We start from the raw sequence: 17,270 nt of genomic DNA on the forward strand, positions 1-17,270 counted from the left end.
CGGTGTCCTCTGTTTTAAAGTGCAACCTAGAAAGACCAGGTGCTCTGTCTGAGTGTAGCCCACGATAGCCTGGCAGTGCCAACTGCCAGCAGTTGGGTGGGCGTTGTATTGTTATTCTAAGATTGGAGCACCCTTTAATAACGATGCCCCGATCTCTGTGAAACCAGACATGCCAGCTCTCATCTCGTTGGGTTTCTCCCCTGGCTCCATAAACATTTCTAAGTGTGGATGGATTGTGATCTAGATCCACCTGTCAATCAAGAGGCTTGTAAAAGATAATGGCTCTTCAGAAGCACAGTTGGATGTTTCTGCAGGCCAGTGGGTGGATTTTGAGTGGTTTTTGAATGGTGGAGGAAGAAGGGACCCAGAAACTGTGGAAAGTGGGATACATCCCCAGAGAGGGAGAAGAGAGTTGGAGGAGGCAGAATGGTGCTGGAGAAGAGGCTGGGAGCGGTTTCTGGTAGGGAGCAGCTGCTCAGCATAATGGGTTGAATGACCCGGATACGGATGGTGTTACCGAGAACCAACATGACCAAGAAAATGATTGAACTACCTTTTTCCCAATTATCTGATTGGTTCATGGTGGCAGTGATTGGCACGGACTAATGCCAGGCTTAGATTGGTCCAGATTGTGTGATATCACACAGCAACCAGCAATGTTATAAACTTCCGTTAGTGACACAGTCCAGCCAGAACCTGACACGTAAATTAATATATCTTTTCTGTTTTAATTAAGCGACATATTTCAGTGAGAGCTGTGCCCCTGGAGCAAATGCAGCCCTGCACCCCAAGCTATGTTCTCTGTGCATCGGTAGTCAAGGTGCAATGCCACCTACAGACAAGTGTGCAGCCAACAACAATGAGAGATATTACAGCTACAGCGGCGCCTTCAGGTAAAAAAACAAACACTTGAGCACCTTTCAAAATCCTTTGGAGCGAATGAAGTACTTTTGAAGTGTGGTCACTATCGAAATGTAAGAAACATGGCAGCCGATTTGCGCGCAGCAAACTCCCACAAATAATGCTGAAATAATGAGCAGATTACCTGTTTTAGTGATGCTGGTCGAGGGATAAATCTTAACAAGGGTACTTGGACAAAATCTCTGCTTTTCTTCAAAATAATACGAAGTCTTACAACACCAGGTTAAAGTCCAACAGGTTTGTTTCGATGTCACTAGCTTTCGGAGTGCTGCTCCTTCATTCACCTGAGGAAGGAGCAGCGCTCCGAAAGCTAGTGACATCGAAACAAACCTGTTGGACTTTAACCTGGTGTTGTAAGACTTTGTACTGTGCTCACCCCAGTCCAACGCCGGCATCTCCACATCATGGCTACCTTCAAAATAATGGAATGGGATAGGAACACAAGAAAATAAGTACACGAGGAGACCGTGTAGCCCCTCAAGCTTTTTCTGCCATTCAATGAGATTGTGGCTGGTCTGCGATTTAACGCCATGTACCAGGCTTTGCCCCATTTCCTTTGTCCGATGAGAAGCCCACAGTCTGAAACGTTAACTGTTTCTTTCTCCACTGATGCTGGCTGACCTGCTGAGTATTTCCAGCATTTTGTGTTTTTAGTTTGTATTTCCAGCATCTACAGTGATTATTTTTTTTTGCTGTGATGAGACCATAAGAAATAGGAGCAGGAGTATAGGCCATTCAGCCCCTCTAGCCTGCTCTGCCATTTAATAAGATCGTGGCTGATCTAACATTCACAGAGTCCACTTTCCTGCCTTCTTTCAGTAACCCTTAATTGCTCTGCTGATTAAAAAAACCTATCGACCTCAGCCTTGAAAATGTTCAAGGGCTCGTCCTCCACAGCTTCCTGGGGTAAAGAATTCCAAAGATTCGCCACTCATTGATTGAAGAAATTCTTCCTCAAAACCGTTTTAAATGAGCAAGCTCTTATTCTGCAACTCTGCCCTCTGGCCCTACACTCTTGAGTGGAAACATCTTCCCAACATTTACCCTGTCCCACCCCCAAAGATTCTTCTATATTTCTTTTTTTTTAATATAAATTTAGAATACCCAATTCATTTTTCCAATCAAGGGACAATTTAGCGTGGCCAATCCATCTACCCTGTGCATCTTTGGGTTGTGGGGGCGAAACCCACGCAAACGCAGGGATAATGTGCAAACTCCACACAGACAGTGACCCAGAGCTGGGATCGAACCTGGGACCTCCGCACCGTGAGGCTGCAGTGCTACCACTGCGCCACCGTGCTGCCCTATTCTTCTATATTCCAATCATATCACCTCTCATTCTTTTGAACTATAAACCCAACTTCTTTAATCATTCTTCATTTGGCAGTCCTTCTAGTACCTTCAGCTAACCAAAATTTCTTAATCCTAATTAACAATTATCTCACGTTAATTGCTGTTTTCAGAAGAGAGTTCCAAACTTCTACTACCGTTTGTGTGGATCATTTATGTCCGCATCGCTGCACGGGCAGCTGGGTCATTGATTTAATGTCTTCTTTGAAAGACAACACCTCCCTTGGTACTGTGCTGAAGCCTGGGTCAAACCTCTGAAGTAGGACTTGAACCCACAACCTTCTGACTCAAGAGCATGGGTGAGAAAGGATGCATATTGTTGAAATGATCCAGCAAACACCATCAGAAGTGAAAATAGAAAATGGCGGGAGCAATGGCATGAGCTGTTTAGCACGTAACTGAAGCTGACTGGGTGAATAAGATTGCTACAATTGAGAGAGGAAATCGTAGCCACCTGATTGAACAGAGAGTGATTGCTGCTGGAAAGTGAAGGGGTGGTTATGGTTCTGGACAGAACCCAGTTCGGGTGTAAATCCAGTTGAGCCAAATTGCCTGCTGACACTCGGGGAGAACCTAATTCACCCAAGTGGGAAGCTTGACGGGATTGGGTACTTTAGTGGCACAAAGAGGGCCATTTTCAAATCAGTGCAAACTTTATCCCAGCAGTACGAGAAGAGATGGCAGTGCTCCCAACAGTTAGCAGCGCCGTCTGCAGCTCCACCTTTACCCTCTTCACTAATTAGTGGCCACAGAGGAGGCCACAATCAGAGGCATAAAGATACTTGTTTTTATTAATAAACATCTATTTACACAATACACTTCAGGTCCCAGCCAGACTACTCTGCTCGTCTCCCATTCGGGCCATTACTCCCCGTCCTCCAGTGGGGAGGCTCGTATGCTTAAAGGGAGGCTAATTGGTCCATCCCCGTAGGTCTCATGCAGACTAGGTACAATGTTGGTTTTCTATCCCCGACAAATAATATTGGGTGGATGTAAAATCAATGTTCCATCTGATTCCATGTTCTCCCCACCTGGTGAGTTAGGATTGTCATTGTCTCACTCAAATTTTTACAAAGGCAAGACAGCTGGTAGATGTGAGCAAGGGCCAGACTCTCCTGAAGAAGAGAGAAGATTGGAGAACAAGGGAAACAATGAATCCACTTATTCTGATTTCCAAATTAACTTGCCCAAATCTCTTTCAGGTGCCTGGTGGAAGCGGGTGACGTTGCGTTCATTAAACACACCACCGTGCTTGAGAACACTGATGGTACGTGATATTCTCGATGACCTTGAGTTGATCCACCCTGAGCCACATACACCAGAGGTTCCAACTTTGATTCCTGACTTGCGTTATAACTAATTTCAACTGGAGTGTTAGTCCCTGGATTAAAGATTTGGGGCCAATTTTCAGCCAGCGTTAGCCGTCATCGAGAATGGCGAGATCACGTTTTCTGATTTTCCAGGCGCTTCGGTGATGCGATGAGAAATCTGTGGCGGAAGGCGGGGGACATCATTTTAACACATTATAATATCATTAGCAAGTCCGCCTGTTGGGACATCTTTCCCCATGCTGAATATTTATCAGATACCTTGTGTGACATCACGGTTTATGACACCTGTATCAATAAGAACCTGGCCATCATCCTCTAAGGTGCCAATTGCAGAGAGGGCACCGGAGAGGATGTGAGGGACCCAGAGAAATGAAACATGGGGCTGGGGAGAGGGGGGGGTTCATTCTCGGACATGTGGGGGGGGGGGGGGGGGGTGGGTCGCTTGCAGGCCTTAGCGATCCATCATGGCTGTGAGCCTTTAGATTTAAAGGGATCTGCTGGCTGGTTTGCAGGGTCCTGCTTGCTGGGTTTGTGGCGATATCACCGCTGAGGGATTACCATAAGACCATAAGACATAGGAGTGGAAGTAAGGCCATTCGGCCCATCGAGTCCACTCCACCATTCAATCATTGGTGATTTCAACTCCATTTACCCACTCTCTCTCCATAGCCCTTAATTCCTCGAGAAATCAAGAATTTATCAACTTCTGTCTTAAAGACACTCAACGTCCCGGCCTCCACTGCCCTCTGTGGCAATGAATTCCACAGACCCACCACTCTCTGGCTGAAGAAATTTCTCCTCATCTCTGTTCTAAAGCGACTCCCTTTTATTCTAAGGCTGTGCCCCCGGGTCCTAGTCTCCCCTGCTAATGGAAACAACTTTACTACATCCACCCTATCTAAGCCATTCATTATCTTGTAAGTTTCTATTAGATCTCCCCTCAACCTCCTAAACTCCAATGAATATAACCCCAGGATCCTCAGACGTTCATCGTATGTTAGGCCTACCATTCCTGGGATCATCCGTGTGAATCTCCGCTGGACCCGCTCCAGTGACAGTATGTCCTTCCTGAGGTGTGGTGCATGTAACATGCACCCTTCCAGAGTGGCAGCTGAAAAATGGGTGGGAGCAGGTGAATCCATAGGGTCAGCCTAGGGGTCAACTGTGAAGTACCTGGGTAGAGATGCCAGGCTGCAAAATGGGGGACTCTGACAAGGGGTGGTTTCCAGCTCATGAGGGCTGAAGACCCTCACACAATGGGAAGGATGAGTACAGTTAGAATGAACTTCCACACTCAGGCTGCACTTTCAAGCCAGGGGATGTCTGGAGATTCATGGTTATGGTTATAGAGGTCATGTTCTCAGGAATTCGTGTCTGGGTGGCTAGGTCTTCAAGTTGTAAGGCTTATCTAAACTCTAAAGATTAAATTCACTGTAAATTGCAGTCTTCACACACATCAGGTGTGTCTTGCCTGCCACAAGTGAAAGCCAGTCGGCTAATGAGCTCCCTGACCTTTCCTTGGCAAATCAATTGTGCCAATTTAGCCAACATTGCAATGCATGAGTTTGCCACTGATTTCCGCCTAATTATTAACCTTTGGAAATCCCATGTTCCTGATCTATGGATACTAGGTGGGGAGAGAGGAAGGAGGAAGACCTCCTTGCGAACCTGTTCCTGGGCTTGGTCAAACTTGCCATCAACAGGTCCAGGCAGCGGGCAATCGACTACAGCTACATTCACGGCTGGCTGTCCCTGGGGAGGGAGCATGCGGTGTCCACTGGCACCATCGAGGCCTTCCGTGTCCGTTGGCCGCTGCATGGGCTGGGGTGCCTTATTGACTGCGATAATCACATTTTGATTTTATGTTCTAACTCTCATCTGTGATTCGCTTTTGTTTAAGGCAGTTTCCCTTTAAGGGACTGTCCCTTTAATTTGTCCCTTAGTTTATTTGATTTTGTTTATTTGGTTATTTATGTTTTTCAAGTTGGAAGCCGAAGCCCCTTGCATTGAACTCAAAGGCTATTACTCATTTCTCCATGACAGAGAAGTCCCCAATGCAAGGTGTTATGGTGATTTCTCCCATCAGTCACATCAGTCACACTGTTCAGTCGATGACGGGTGGCAGCGTCTGGTTCCCCATGAGGTCAGAATGCGGATCCATTGAATGCACTCAACTGCATTACTCCTCACCTTTGCGGTGGGGGGGAGGGGGCCACACACACCCGCAGACCACTGAGGCTCTCAGGGGTCGATACACTCCATTCCGACTTGGAAATATATCGCCATTCCTTCACTGTCACTGGGGCAACATCCTGGAACTCCCTCCCTAACAGCACAGTGGGTGTATCTACACCTCAGGGATAGCAGTGGTTCACGAAGACCACTCACCACCACCTTCTGAAGGGCAACTATGGATGGCAATAAATTTTGGCCTAACTAGCGACATCCACATCCTGTAAATGAATTTTTAAAAAGCAGACTATCTACTGAGGGGACCATGGGGCGTGGGGGAGGAGGGTGGGGCCATGAGAAGTGTTAGGAACCTGTGATGTTGCTGGGTGAGAGATCACTGTGGAGGTGTGATGGGTGTGTTACTGGTTCAGCGGGAGACAGGAGGAGGCAGACTTACCCTCACTGCACAAAGAAGGTCATCCACCTTCTCTCCGCACTGTACCACCATCCTCTTTTGGAGCGAGCTATCTCACTATCATTGCCACTGCCTCCCAACGGGGGTAGTGACCCTGTTTGCTGGATGTCTGGTCGATCGCGGATAAAGGACGTCATTCCTCTGCTCGACATCATCCAGAGGTTTGGTAAAGGCTCCCTCCGTGAAACGTGGTGCTGTCTTCCTGGCACCCCCTCCCAATACCCCAACCCCAGACTGGACTTTGAACAAGCACAGCGAAGTCTTTTAAAAGGAGCGCTCCACTGATTACAAAGATTAAATTTTCCCAGGGCGAGCAAATCAGAGGCAAGCCACCACGAGCGCGGTGCGAATCACATGAAAAAGAAAAATTGTTTAAGGGCTGAAAACACGTCACGTTTTCCCACTATCGGCGTCAGCAAGATTCTCCCCAGTTTTCTCGCTGGGACCAATACTTTGAAAAAATATCGGAAAATTCCAACCAAAGTGTGCAATAAACCAGTTGTAGTTTGGATGTGGAGAGAGCGAGAGATAGGAGATTAAGAGTAAATACAAGCAAAGATTAACAGATAATATGAAAGGACGATCTTTTATAAATATTTGGAAAGTAAAGGAATAGTTGGAGGGTATGACTGCCCTTCCTGAATGAATGAGGAAATTTAATTATGGAGAGTAAAGGCACAAAGTAGATATTAAACATTTTTACAATTGTTATTGATAGTTAGAATGCAGACCTACTCAAGGATCACTGGTAGTGTACTGACAAATATGGGGTCAGTTCTGAAATAGTGAGCAGAACTCAAGGTGGATAATATGTACCTTAAATGACTGAAAGAGGTCAGTGATAAAGTAACGTGTACCTGCATCACCTGGGCATTTGAATGGAATGAAAGTTGGGTGCACTATACAAATGGGCAGGGATCCATCCCACCACATCATCACCCAGAACTAACCCCTGTAATTTGAAGTGAATTTAATCAGGATTTGGAACATCACGGGTTAATCAGGAGACATGGAATAATTTACGGTACAGACCTCCAACAAGGATTTGTTTAAAGACAAGAAAGAAGTCGTGTTCAACAGGTTTAACAACATTTTCTGGATGAAGTGACCGGCTGGACAGATAAAGTAAATGCAGTGAATATAGCGTATGTTCCATTTTCGAAAATCTTATTTGAGATAGCTCACTAAAGGCTTGATTGAAAATTCTTTCAAATGGTACAAGAGGATAATTATTGAAATCACTTTCTCTCTTAGGGAATGGAAAGGCCAACTGGAATCAGAATCTGAAATCTTCTAATTATTACCTCTTGTGCAAAAATGGCATCACAGTCCCGATCAATCAGTTCATGAGCTGCCACCTGGCGGAAGCCCCATCACACGCCGTCATGACACGTCCAGAAAAGAGGGCAAAAGTTCTCAAATTGCTCAAAAATGAGTTGGTGAGTGTTTTATTCTTTATTCTTTAGGAAATACATATGGTCCATTACAAATTTCATTGGTGAATTGGAGCAAGTAGAAACCGTCAGAGATCAGGGGCGAAATTCTCTGGTATTGGCGCGATGTCCGCCGACTGGCGCCCAAAACGGCGCAAATCAGTCGAGCATCGCGCCGCCACAAAGGTGCGGAATGCTCCACATCTTGGGGGGCCGAGCCCCAATCTTAAGGGGCTAGGCCCGCGCCGGACGAATTTCCACCCCGCCAGCTGGCGGAAAAGGCCTTTGGTGCCCCGCCAGCTGGCGCGGAAATGACATCTCCGGGCGGCGCATGCGCGGGAGCGTTAGCGGCCGCTGACGGCATTCCCGCGCATGCGCGAAGGCGGAAGGGAAAGAGTGCCCCCATGGCACAGGCCCACCCGCGGATCGGTGGGCCCTGATCGCGGGCCAGGCCACCGTGGGGGCACCCCCCGGGGCCAGATCGCCCCGCGCCCTCCCCAGGACCCCGGAGCCCACCCGCGCCGCCTTGTCCCGCCGGTAATGTAAGTGGTATAATCTATGCCGGCGGGACAGGCATTTTAACGGCGGGACTTCGGCCCATCCGGGCCGGAGTATCGCAGGGGAGGCCCCGCCAACCGGCGTAGCGCGATTCCCGCCCCCGCCGAATATCTGGTGCCGGAGAATTTGGCAACCGGCGGGGGCGGGATTCACGCCAGCCCCCGGCGATTCTCCGACCCGGCGGGGGGTCGGAGAATCTCGCCCCAGTTTTCCCAAATAACCACTCACATCTCAAATGGAAAGAGCAATTTAGCTTCAGGATCCTCGTGGTTGGGCTTCTGGCCGACACTGGTCAGAGTGTCCAATGCGCAGACTCTGCCTGGTTCTCGTCAAAAAGGTGATTAAGGCTCTACTGACATGAACACGCCCAAATTTCTCATTGGAGTGGACATGCCAGCTGATCCAAGGCCTACTCCAGTTATCCAGTCGTTAGGACCGGCGAACGTTTCCATGGCAAAATGGCGGAAGATCATTAGCCATCATTGCCAGGACCCTGCCTGAATTTGGGAATTGAACGATAGTGTCAGTACTTCGATTCCACTTGTCCCTACAACCAAGAAGCAGGCATTGAGATTAATTTTTATTAATTTCCTCCTGTTACAAATTCAGTCAAGGCTCACACCCAGCTCAGTGACATTCCCAGCCTTGTTAGTTCTTCAGCCTCGCAAAGGAGACATCCATGAAGACAAACAGGTACTGCAGAAAAATCAAACCACAGGCAACCTGCAAGCAGAAGAGTGTACAGTGGGGGATCCTCTAGGTGTTGGTATGTGTTAGACAATGGTGACGGTCAGCATTCCAATGCATCCTTGTGATAATTAGATCAGTCAAGTGCGAAACCATTTTCATAATAGTGACAATCTGGAACTCTGTCCACCAAAAGGCTGTAGATGTTGGAACAATTGAGTCTTTTACGAGTGAGGTTGATAATTTTTTGTTTCATGAAGGTGTCAAAGAATATAGAGCAAAGGCAGATAAATGGAGTTGGACATTCCCCTCCAATTCACACACCATCCTGCCTTGGAAATATATCACCATTCTTTCATTGTTACGGGGTCAAAATCCTGGAATATTGCCCCCCCCCCCCCAAAAAACAAAACACTCTGGGCGTACCTACACTTCAGGGACTGCAGAGGTTCATGAAGGCAACACACCACTACCTTCTCAAGGACCATTAGGGATGGGCAACAAATGTTGGCCAAGCCAGTGACACCCACATCCCATAAATGAATGATCAGCTGTGACACAGTTGAAAGGTGGAACAGCCTCGAGGGGCTGAATGGTTGCCTCCTGTTTGCGGGTTCTTGATATAAGACACATTCAGACCATTGGAGCGGGTTTGCTGTCATCACCAGTAACAGGTTTGCTTCCAATTCCAGGTGAAACACGGTCGTGGTGGATTGGACGAAAGCAAATTCGCAATGTTCAACTCGGTGTTGTTTTCGGGGAAGGACCTCCTTTTTAAGGACTCCACTCAGTGCCTGATTGAAGTTCCCATCGGTGATTACAAAAGCTACCTGGGTGACAGCTACATCAGTGTAATGGAAGGCATCCAGTCCTGTGAACCTCGTGGTAAATATTAGTGAATTAAAGACTTCAATCAATGTGATTCCTTTCCTAAGGCTTGTTGGATTTTTAGCGGGACTTTAAAACAAGGGATGCATGGGTCCAGATCAAGTTCAGATACTCTGGGAGAAGCAATGATAATGCTTGGGATGTTGGGTGCAGGTATCTTCTCAACATTCTTTGAGCCCAATTGGGAATGACAATACGAGTCATGGCCTCTGTCAATGCCAAGCCCACTATCCAAAGAAAAATCTCTGCAATGATGGAGTTTGTGGGTGACGTGATTCATTCAATGTATAATTCTTAGTGGCCAGATCTTGCCAAGTGGGGGTTGAAGGTATAGAGTCCATTTACTGTAACCTAAGTCTCAAGCCCAAGCTCTGTGCAGCTTCACTGATCCTTTATGGATCTAAACTGAGATCTGGAAGAATGAGACTATCCAGTCATACGACAGCCATAGGAATAGGAATGCATCCAAACAGACCTTCTGCTGGCACCAAGCACTATAAAAGCGTACACATTCCCTGTTCATCTTGATGAGGTGACTGGAGAGTTTGGCGTCTGGGTTTGCTCTGCACCTGTTGGTACCAGAAGCAAGTGCTAAGTTTCCACGCTTGTCCTTTTCATGCAGTTGTATTAGTTTTCTCTAGTCTCCTGAAATCTAGCTCTTGATCTAGTTGAGTTTAGGTTGGGCTGCATCTCTCACATTGAAATCCAAGCATTGACTATGTATTCCTGGCTGTTTGAACAAAGAACAAACAACAAAGAAAAGTACAGCACAGGAACAGGCCCTTCAGCCCCCCAAGCCCGTGCCGACCATGCTGCACGTCTAAACTAAAATCTTCTACACGTCTTGGGTCCATATCCCTCTATTCCCATCCTATTCATGTATTTGTCAAGATGCCCCTTAAATGTCACTATCATCCCTGCTTCCACCACCTCCTCCGGCAACGAGTTCCAGGCACCCACTACCCTCTGTGTAAAAAACTTGCCTCGTACATCTACTCTAAACCTTGCCCCTCGCACCTTAAACCTATGCCCCCTAGTAATTGACCCCTCTACCCTGGGGAAAAGCCTCTGACTATCCACTCTGTCCATGCCCCTCATAATTTTGTAGACCTCCGTCGTTTCAGTGAGAACAAACCGAGTTTATTCAACCGCTCCTCATAGATAATGCCTTCCATACCAGGCAACATCCTGGTAAATCTCTTCTGCCCACTCTCTATAACCTCCACATCCTTCTGGTAGTGTGGCGACCAGAATTGAACACTATACTCCAAGTGTGGCCTAACTAAGGTTCTATACAGCTGCAACATGACTTGCCAATTCTTATACTCAATGCCCTGGCCAATGAAGGCAAGCATGCCGTATGCCTTCTTGACTACCTTCTCCACCTGTGTTGCCCCTTTCAGTGACCTGTGGACCTATACACCTAGATCTCTCTGACTTTCAATACACTTGAGGGTTCTACCATTCACTGTATATTCCCTACCTGCGATAGACCTTCCAAAATGCATTACCTCACATTTGTCCGGATTAAACTCCATCTGCCATCTCTCCGCCCATGTCTCCAAACGATCTAAATCCTGCTGTATCCTCTGACAGTCCTCATCGCTATCTGCAATTCCACCAACCTTTGTGTTGTCTGCGAACTTACTAATCAGACCAGTTACATTTTCCACCAAATCATTTATATATACTACGAACAGCAAAGGTCCCAGCACTGATCCCTGTGGAACACTACTAGTCACAGCCCTCCAATTAGAAAAGCACCCTTCCATTGCTACTCTCTGCCTTCTATGACCTAGCCAGTTCTGTATCCACCTTGCCAGCTCACCCCTGATCCCGTGTGACTTCACCTTTTGTACCAGTCTACCATGAGGGACCTTGTCAAAGGTCCTACTGAAGTCCATATAGACAACATCCACTGCCCTACCTGCATCAATCATCTTTGTGACCTCTTCGAAAAACTCAATCAAGTTAGTGAGACACGACCTTCCCTTCACAAAACCATGCTGCCTCTCACTAATACGTCCATTTGCTTCCAAATGGGAGTAGATCCTGTCTCGAACAATTCTCTCCAGTAATTTCCCTACTACTGACGTAAGGCTCACCGGCCTGTAGTTCCCTGGATTATCCTTGCTACCCTTGTTAAACAAAGGAACAACATTGGCTATTCTCCAGTCCTCCGGGACATCTCCTGAAGACAGTGAGGATCCAAAGATTTCTGTCAAGGCCTCAGCAATTTCCTCTCTAACCTCCTTCAGTATTCTGGGGTAGATCCCATCAGGCCCTGGGGACTTATCTACCTTAATATTTTTCAAGACAGCCAACACCTCGTCTTTTTGGATCTCAATGTGACCCAGGCTATCTACACACCCTTCTCCAGACTCAACATCCACCAATTCCTTCTCTTTGGTGAATACTGATGCAAAGTATCCATTTAGTACCTCACCCATTTCCTCTGGCTCCACACATAGATTCCCTTGCCTATCCTTCAGTGGGCCAACCATTTCCCTGGCTACCCTCTTGCTTTTTATGTATGTGTAAAAAGCCTTGGGAATTTCCTTAACCCTATTTGCCAATGACTTTTCGTGACCTCTTCGAGCCCTCCTGACTCCTTGCTTAAGTTCCTTCCTACTTTCCTTATATTCCACACAGGCTTCATCTGTTCCCAGCCTTCTAGCCCTGACAAATGCCTCCTTTTTCTTTTTGACGAGGCCTACAATATCTCTCGTTATCCAAGGTTCCCAAAATTTGACGTATTTATCCTTCTTCCGCACAGGAACATGCTGGTCCTGAATTCCTTTCAACTGACATTTGAAAGCCTCCCACATGTCAGATGTTGATTTACCCTCAAACATCCTCCCCCAATCTTGGGTCTTCAGTTCCTGCCAAATATTGTTATAATTAGCCTTCCCCCAATTTAGCACATTCGCCCTAGGACCACTCTTATCCTTGTCCACCAGCACTTTAAAACTTACTGAATTGTGGTCACTGTTCCCGAAATGCGCCCCTACTGAAACTTCTACCACCTGGCCAGGCTCATTCCCCAATACCAGGTCCAGTACAGCCCCTTCCCTAGTTGGACTGTCTACATATTGTTTTAAGAAGCCCTCCTGGATGCCCCTTACTAACTCTGCCCCGTCCAGGCCCCTAGCACTAAGTGAGTCCCAGTCAATATTGGGGAAGTTGAAGTCTCCCATCACAATAACCCTGCTGTTTTTACTCCTTTCCAAAATCTGTCTACCTATCTGCTCCTCTATCTCCTGCTGGCTGTTGGGAGACCTGTAGTAAACCCCCAACATTGTGACTGCACCCTTCTTATTCCTGATCTCTACCCATATAGCCTCGCTGCCCTCCAAGGTGTCCTCCCGTAGTACAGCTGTGATATTCTCCCTAACCAGTAGTGCAATTCCACCACCCCTTTTACATCCCCCTCTATCCCGCCTGAAACATCTAAATCCTGGAACGTTTAGCTGCCAATCCTGTCCTTCCCTCAACCAGGTCTCTGTAATGGCACAACATCATAGTTCCAAGTACTAATCCAAGCTCTCAGTTCATCTGCCTCACCCGTTATACTTATTGCATTAAAACATATGCACTTCAGGCCACCAGACCCCCTGTTTTCAGCAACATCTCCCTGTCTGCTCTTCCTCAGAGCCACACTGTCCCTATTCCCTAGTTCTCCCTCAACGTTTTCACCTTCTGACCTATTGCTCCGGTACCCAACCCCCTGCCATACTAGTTTAAACCCTCCCATGTGACACTAGCAAACCTCGCGGCCAGGATATTTATGCCTCTCCAGTTTAGATGCAACCCGTCCTTCTTATACAGGTCTCACCTGCCCCGGAAGAGCTCCCAGTGGTCCAGATAACGGAAACCCTCCCTCCTACACCAGCTGTTTAGCCACGTGTTTAGCTGCTCTATCTTCCTATTTCTAGCCTCACTGGCACGTGGCACAGGAATAATCCCGAGATTACAACCCTAGAGGTCCTGTCTTTTAACTTTCTACCTAGCTCCCTGAACTCCTGCTGCAGGACCTCATGCCCCTTCCTGCCTATGTCGTTAGTACCAATATGTACAATGACCTCTGCCTGTTTGCGCTCCCCCTTCAGGATGCCCGCTACCCGTTCGGAGACATCCTGGACCCTGGCACAAGAGAGGAAACATACCATCCTGGAGTCTCTTTCATGTCCACAGAAGCGCCTATCTGTGCTCCTGACTTTCGAGTCCCCTATGACTATTGCTCTTCTGCGCTTTGATCCTCCCTGCTGAACATCAGAGACAGCCGTGGTGCCACTGCTCTGGCTGCTGCTGTTTTCACCTGATAGGCTCTACCCCCCAACAGTATCCAAAGGGGTATACCTGTTCAAGAGGGGGACAACCACAGGGGATTCCTGCACTGACTGCCTGCCCTTTCTGGTGGTCACCCATTTCTCTGCCTGCACCTTGGGTGTGCTTATAACTGCTATCTATGACGCTTTCCGCCACCTGCATGCTCCCAAGTGCATCCAACTGCTGCTCCAACCGAACCATGCGGTCTGTGAGGAGCTCTAGTTGGGTGCACTTTCTGCAGATGAAGCCATCCGGGACGCTGGAAGCCTCTTGGACCAGCCACATCTCACAGTCAGGGCACTGCACCCTTATAATTGACACTGCATCAATTAATTAGTAAATTAAAGTTACATTTTGTTTTTTAATGTTACTGTTAACTATGGGCGCTATTCTTCCCCCCCACGCCGGGTGGGAGAATCGCCAGGGCGCCGCGCCAATCACGCCACGCCGCCCTGATACCCGCACGCGATTCTCCCACCCCCCGGAAACCAGCGGCGCACGATTCGCACCGGGCCGCTACGACACGAAAGGTTCCCGCCGGTGCCGTCCACCCCTGGTCGCTGCCGGCGGGAACTCTGCGGAAACGCTGGGGGGGGGGGGGGCCTGTGGGAGGGGAAGGGGGGCTCCTTGTGGCCTCCGATGGGGTCTAGCCCACAATCGGGGCCCACCGATCGGCGGGCGGGCCTCTGCCCCCCTGTGCCTACCTCCTTCCGCGTGCTGCCCCAGAACACCGGCTCCATGTTGGTGAGGAGCCAGCGTGCGTAAGACGTTCCCCACGCATGTGTAGGATTGGGCTGCTCCAACTGCACATGCGCGGGTTGGCGTGGCGCCTATTTGGCGCTGCGTAAGGATGCTGGAGCGGCATAAACAGCTCCAGCGCCGTGCTGGCCCCCTGTGGGGGCCAGAATAGGTGGTGTCCGGGCTCTATTTGCGCCGTCGTGAAATGCGACGGTGCTCACGACGGCGAGAACACTTGGGCTCAATATCGGAGGATGGCCCCCCTATATGTTTTCTAGCACTAGATTTCTACTATAAATGTGAAAGCTAAATACAGTCCTCTCCGATCTCTGGCTTAGATACCCCTCTAAATTATAATTAAGTAATTAAATAATAATGTTTAATTAGTTTAACAATGCTTAATTTTTCAATTTAGTGTAGATTCCCAACCAGCCAATCAGGTCACAGCTTTATTGTGATGTCACTTCAGTCCCCCCCCCCCCACACACAATTTGAAAAGGTAATAAAAATAAAACGATCCATTTCTCACCGCTTGGAGGAGCACAAACCATCAAGGACACTACAGAAATGTAAAAGCTGAATTGCTTCTTACAGCCACATTCTCAGCATTTGATCCTCTCTCTTACAGAGCTCCTGGAAGCTTGTTCCTTTGAAAAATGCTGAACATCACCGTGATGACTGAACCGGGGTTTCTGCACAATGGGCTGGAATTCCTACATTCTCTCCAGTCCAATTAAGATGATGTTCCTGCTCCAGATTTCGCACTTAATAATAGATTAACTGCACATTTGGTGAGATACATATCATGCTGCTATCGAAAAGCAAGCTGATTTTGCTTCTGTAACACATAATAAAATATGCATGGTAATTTCAGACTTTCTGGACTATTTTTACAGTGGTGACTGCATCTGGATTTGAGTAATCATTTAGCCATGATGCTACTTATTTCACTTTTTTTCAAAACAGTTCTTTCCAACTAGCTTTCTCATTCCTGTTGCCTCCGAGCTCCATGGGCACAGATGGTCCACTGTCAACTCGGCTGAGGGCTTGCTTCTGAGTTTGAAGAAACCATTGTGAAGTCCTGATTGTTCTTTTCCAAGTTATATGTAGAAAGCGAGAGGTAGGCAGGAGCAGTCTGAAAATTTCAGAACTCGAGGTGCGGAGAGTTTACACTGAACCAGCAGTTGACAATCCAGAAACGATCCCCACCCTCCCACCTTTTAAAAGACAAGTTGGCCCATCCAGGAGGGGGGGACTCTAACAGCTTGTTCATTGAAGCCAGTCACCAATTTTCTGATCAGGAGTAGCTGTGGGCAGGATGATTTCCATGCATAGATACGTAGATATATAGAACATACAGTGCAGAAGGAGGCCATTCGGCCCATCGCGTCTGCACCGACCAACTTATGCGCTCACTTCCATCCTATCCCCATAACCCAAAAACGCCTCCTAACCTTTTTGGACACTAGGAGCAATTTAGCATGGCCAATCCACCTAACCTGCATGTCTTTGGACTGTGGGAGGAAACCGCAGCACCCGGAGGAAACCCACGCAGACACAGGGAGAACGTGCAGACTCCGCACAGACAGTGACCCAGCGGGGAATTGAACCTGGGACCCTGGCGCTGTGAAGCCACAGTGTCCTACCGTGCATGCAGTCAAGAAAGGAACTTACACACCTCTCCTGGAGCTGCAGGAACCATCAAATCAATTTAACACATACTCTCAAAATAGCCTCTAAAATGCCACTGGTTAGGCCTCTGTATGAAACATTCCACCAGGTGGACACTGCTCACTGGAATCAAGGTTGGCATCCAATGAATTAATTTAAATAAAGATGCAGAGGGGTTCTTTTAGTCTGAGAAGCTGGAGTGAAATATAACAAATGACATTTAATTTTAGTCAGTCTAAAGTGTTTGCACTGGGGAAAGAGAACAAAAGTTGAAAATATAAATTACATGGAATTAGTCCACAAGATGTAGCATAGGAAGAGGAGCGGGAGTAGTGGGGAATGGATCACTGAGACCATTTGAAGTGTGCAGCAGCTGTAGGTAAAGCAAATGGAATCTTGCATTCTATAATGTGCGCAATAGAACACAAATCAAAGGTCTGACATTGTCCCTGTGCATGGCCTTTGGTTCCTTTGGAGTACTCAGGGTAATTTTGGTTATAGCTCAGGAATGATAGCGTCATTGCGCTTTGATAGTGTCAATATAAAACTCATTAAATGTAACGTTCAAAATTGAATTCAATAAACACGACCCAAAAACAAGAAAACAACTGTGCAAACATCAGATTTATTGTTAAAAACCGAACAAGATCATTGCTGTTCTTTAGGGAAGGAAGTGTACCTTTCAGCTAACATGTCACTTTAGTCCACACCAATCCT

The 17,270-nt window shown here is 47.6% G+C and overlaps 1 protein-coding gene across 1 annotated transcript in view; it reads left to right on the forward strand.

The window, feature by feature from the left end:
- The window catches only part of LOC140390005 (serotransferrin-1-like), an 81,731-nt gene extending 65,981 nt beyond the window's left edge, over nucleotides 1-15,750 (forward strand). Inside the window, exons 13-17 of the mRNA XM_072474771.1 lie at nucleotides 737-893; nucleotides 3,474-3,538; nucleotides 7,504-7,688; nucleotides 9,620-9,812; nucleotides 15,511-15,750. Of these exons, the coding sequence (XP_072330872.1) occupies nucleotides 737-893; nucleotides 3,474-3,538; nucleotides 7,504-7,688; nucleotides 9,620-9,812; nucleotides 15,511-15,545 (635 nt within the window). The 3' untranslated portion in view covers nucleotides 15,546-15,750. The remainder of the gene's footprint in view (nucleotides 1-736; nucleotides 894-3,473; nucleotides 3,539-7,503; nucleotides 7,689-9,619; nucleotides 9,813-15,510) is intronic.
- Nucleotides 15,751-17,270: the final 1,520 nt, after the last annotated feature.

This window comes from Scyliorhinus torazame, chromosome 14, assembly GCF_047496885.1.
Source record: "Scyliorhinus torazame isolate Kashiwa2021f chromosome 14, sScyTor2.1, whole genome shotgun sequence".
Taxonomy (NCBI): domain Eukaryota; kingdom Metazoa; phylum Chordata; class Chondrichthyes; order Carcharhiniformes; family Scyliorhinidae; genus Scyliorhinus; species Scyliorhinus torazame.